Genomic DNA, 4110 nt, shown 5'->3' on the forward strand with positions numbered 1-4110 from the left:
AAAAAAGGGGACGAAGGAAAACAGAAGGAAAAAAACAGAAAAAGAAAAAAAAAAGGAACCACGGAAAGGAAGAAGAAGGAAGAAAAAAAAAGAAAGGAAAAAAATATGGTTGTTTTGTGGCCCGTGTATTCTTGCATTGGGCATGGTAGCTTGAACTTGGAATCGAAATCTAGCATCGACATCGATCGGCATCGGCATCGGCATCGGTATTAGTATTGGCATGGGCATGGGCATGGGCATTGGCATTGGAATTGGAATTTGAAGTTTTGCATCCACATCTACTTTGGCAAACCCATGTTGTGTACCGCCATGAGTTTGACGGCGGGTGTTGGAAAATATTAGTATTTAGGTTTATTTTAGTATTTAGGTTTTGCTTGTTAGTGTAGGATTTGAGCCTAACCCACCCGAGTTAGGGTTTCTTAGATTTAGTTCTTTACAAATATTGATTGTAATTTAGTTTGAGAATTAAGTCAGTCACAATGCAGCCTCTTAGGGTTTTGTAGCCGTTTCGGCATTCTTAGTTTGTTTAATAATATTCTTTCTATTTTTGTTAGTCTTGTCTGTTGCACACTCTGATATTCAACTCTTTAATGTTTCTAGAATATAAAATCACTTTCTAATACTTTCTAGAAAATACATTCGATGCACTTTATCACTTCCAAGTGTGCTTGCCCAAGTCATTTCTGATTTTCAAAAAAAAAAAAAAAAAACCCTTCTAGCGAATGCACTTTCAGCGTAAGTGCTTATTATAAAAAGTGATTCCTATATATAAGCGTCTTGTTTACCAATGTCTTATAATTTGAGAATTTCCATCAACTTAAGGGTTGGAATATATAAATTTATGACAAATAAAAAACATGTGGGTTTGATAATTGTACTCTCTTTTCAAAGAGGTATGGATATCTAGGGTAGGACCATGTTTGAAGCGAGTCCCAAATAATTTGCAATCAGTTCTTGGTGTTTATTGTGAAGGGTTGTAATACAGAGAGAGAGGATGGTAGGACGTCCTATTCTTATTCACATGGCACCCTTGAAGCTTCCAGAATGTCAATTTTAATTTGTCCCAAGGTTGTACGGTCTATCTGTATAATCATCCTATCTCTTCCTCTTAAAATTTCTTACATATTTCAACTGGTAAATTACAAGGCCCCTGAATCTTTGGGATTGAATCTGAATGAACCAGAAATTAATGAGAAGAGAATTATTTCAGAGATTTGGATCCCATTCGGGTTCAAATTGTGAGAATTCTAAGGTTGTTTACATCTTAATCATTCATCGTACATAGTGTAGTATGAAATTATTTAAATAACTAACGAAAACTGATTACATGATGAATAGTTAAAATGTGAGAATCCTGAAAATTCTTATTTCAGTGATTCTTAATCATAGAGATTGGCCTCCTGTCCTCTCCCATTTCTGACACATTGAATTAAGCGTTAGGTAAAACGATATATCTCTCTTTGCATTTTATCCAACTGATCTGTTCAATTAGGGTTTCATTCCATGCAGATGCATACATCCAATACAAAATATTATAGTAAATTCAATGAAAAAAAATGCAGGGATTTGATTGAATAATTGTACGAGACATACATTCAGCCTTTCAGGGGAAGGCTTTACCCCAGGAAAATCAATTGATAATTGCATTGGGACGAAGAAAAAAGACAAATCAGAGTGCAGTGATTGATTCTACTCAATGATGCAAGCCATTATTTCTTTTTATTCTAGCAATAATATAATCTCACATGAATTATAGGAAAACAATTCAAACTATGAATTACAGGAAGACAATTCAAACTATGATAAAAAAAGGTTGAACATATTGTTCCAACCAACTTAGTTACACACGAGTTTGAATGTATTAAATACATAAGTTCATGCCTCCCCTTCAAACCAAAATGTGGTGTTGGTGGCAAAGATTTCTCTAGAGAAGGATCATTGGATCTCAACACAGCTTTCCAAGGGATTATGTGTAGTCGGGCTCTTGCTTTGAGGATAGTGAGTCATCAACTTTTTACTTGGAATGCCACTAGAAATTGTTCTTTGGCTGATAGTAGGTTAGTCTTCATCACTTGTCACTTCAATCGTAAGCACATGACTTGTATCTTGGCTAAGAAGGCTTCACTTTGCCTTTGGGTTTGGTGTTGGGCTTCGGGCAAATCCCCTTTTAATTGGCATCCTTGCGCTTTCCTTCATCTAGGTCAAATGTTCAAATATTAACCTAAACACATGGGATATAGTGGGTTACCCTAGAATGAGGACTACACGAAATAATTTACAAGGAGGGTAAAATTGGAGGGGGCATTGCCTGTTTATTTTTATCTGACCTGTAGTGTGAAACAAGCTTAACTGAGGCAAAACAGTAATGCTACAGGATTTTGGCATTCCATTTCTGTTGCTGTCTGCAGAAGGCGGCATATGCTGTATAAGAGTCTTTTGTGTCTTCTGTCTTTAACACAAACAGATCTATATAGGACAGTAGATTCGTAGTTGTATGAATAGTTTTAATGATAGTTAGGTCTCGTAGTTGTAGCAAATTCGTTTTTGAGCAGCCTAAATAGAGGCTGCTGCTGCAATTGCATAAACTAGTGTTAGGTTTGGTCCTTATAAAAACGTAAAGGCAGGCACTTTTTGGTTGAGAAAGCATATTGGAAAAGAAGCATATCTCATATAGCAGAAAGAAACAAGATCTTATTAATTAGTGGAGAAGGAAGCAGTTCAAACTTCATAAAAGTGGGCAATTGATACCTGGTTGTTAAGTTCGGATTAAAGGTATTTTGGTCACTAGCTAATTATAATACTCTTTTTTTTTTCAAAGATAGAAATATATTAAAGACGAATAGAGATGTTTACATCCTAGGCAAGGAAATTAAACAGAAAAGCAGGGCCAATACAATCCCAAGTTAAAGATCGTCTATCCTTAAAAACATACTTAGCCACCGAGTGAGCAGCACGATTGCCCTCTCTAGACACAAAAGCAAAAGAAACAGACATCAACTTTTGCTCTAGAATGTCAATATCGCCAAGAATGCATTCAATACTAAAATCAATCACCACTTCCTTCTTCAGCATCAGAATAATCGATCTTGCATTAGATTCGATGATAACATCATCAAACCTGTGGTCAATACAGGCCATTAAGGCTGCCCTGATGGCAATGGCTTCCGCGGCGGCTGCACTGTGACAGTAGCCGACACCGGACCCTCCAGTAGCTTGAAGCAGTCCAGCAAAGTCACGACCTAGCCAACCCACCCCCATATGCATTGTATTCTTACACCAAGCCGCGTCAGTATATATCTTGATAGTTTCATACCTTGGTTTCTGCCACATACCACTAGTTTTTCCATAATCTGTTATAGGCTTCGTCACCCTATGGCAATTATTAGCAGGCTCCGGAGCCACAAAGGCTCTGTATTTAGTGGTGCTCTTTCTCCAGGTCTCTAAAATCTCCAAAGGATGACCATGGATTCCGTTGAAAACCACCTCGTTTCTATTTTTCCACAATCTCCACAAGCCAAAAGCAAAATCTTGGCAGATTTCGTCGGCATTATCCCTGTTTTTAACCAGGGCATAAAATTTACTCCAACTATATAAGAAATCACTTCCTTCCAGGACGTGCGAATTTAAATGCAAAGGAGAACAGAACCAGAAGACATGACTAATCTCACACCAAAAAAACAAATGGTTTTCGGTTTCGTTGAAAGTATTACAAACACCACAGACATTGTCAATTCTCATATGCCGCCGTTTTAGGTTACGTCTAACTGCCAGAGCGTTGTTACAACAGCACCATATGAAAATCTTGATCTTTTTTGGAACCTTCAGTCTCCAAATATTGTTCCATACCAGATTTAGCTTGTTAAAATCACTGGGGGCACCCTGGCCTTTTCTTCCCAACGCTCAATCTTCCATCAATTTAATAGCCAAACCGTACCCAGTTTTGACTGAATAAACTTCATCTGTGGTATGGTACCACACCAACCGATCATCAATGCCAACTTGACTTAAAGGTATGCTTAAAATCGGTAACACATCATCCTGATTGAACTCGTCCGAGATCATCTCAGTCCTCCAAGAGTTAGAAGACGGGTCAATTAAGTCACTAACCAT

The 4110-nt window shown here is 37.5% G+C and overlaps 1 protein-coding gene across 1 annotated transcript; it reads right to left on the minus strand.

Moving 5' to 3' along the window:
- Nucleotides 1-2856: 2856 nt before the first annotated feature.
- Nucleotides 2857-4110, minus strand: LOC126584326 (uncharacterized). Its single transcript, XM_050248741.1, has 2 exons — nt 3935-4110; nt 2857-3553 (listed from the first exon to the last, which is right to left on the minus strand). Exons 1-2 carry the CDS (start codon nt 4108-4110, stop codon nt 2857-2859), a joined length of 873 nt encoding a protein of 290 aa, XP_050104698.1.

Source organism: Malus sylvestris, chromosome 10, assembly GCF_916048215.2.
Source record: "Malus sylvestris chromosome 10, drMalSylv7.2, whole genome shotgun sequence".
NCBI lineage: Eukaryota > Viridiplantae > Streptophyta > Magnoliopsida > Rosales > Rosaceae > Malus > Malus sylvestris.

Coding starts and splice junctions, on each gene's coding strand:
- LOC126584326 (XM_050248741.1), bottom strand. CDS start 4,110: ATGGTTAGTGACTTAATTGACCCGTCTTCTAACTCTTGGAGGACTGAG. Junction 3,554..3,934: donor GTTTATTCAGTCAAAACTGG/GTACGGTTTGGC, acceptor GGTTAAAAACAG/GGATAATGCCGACGAAATCT.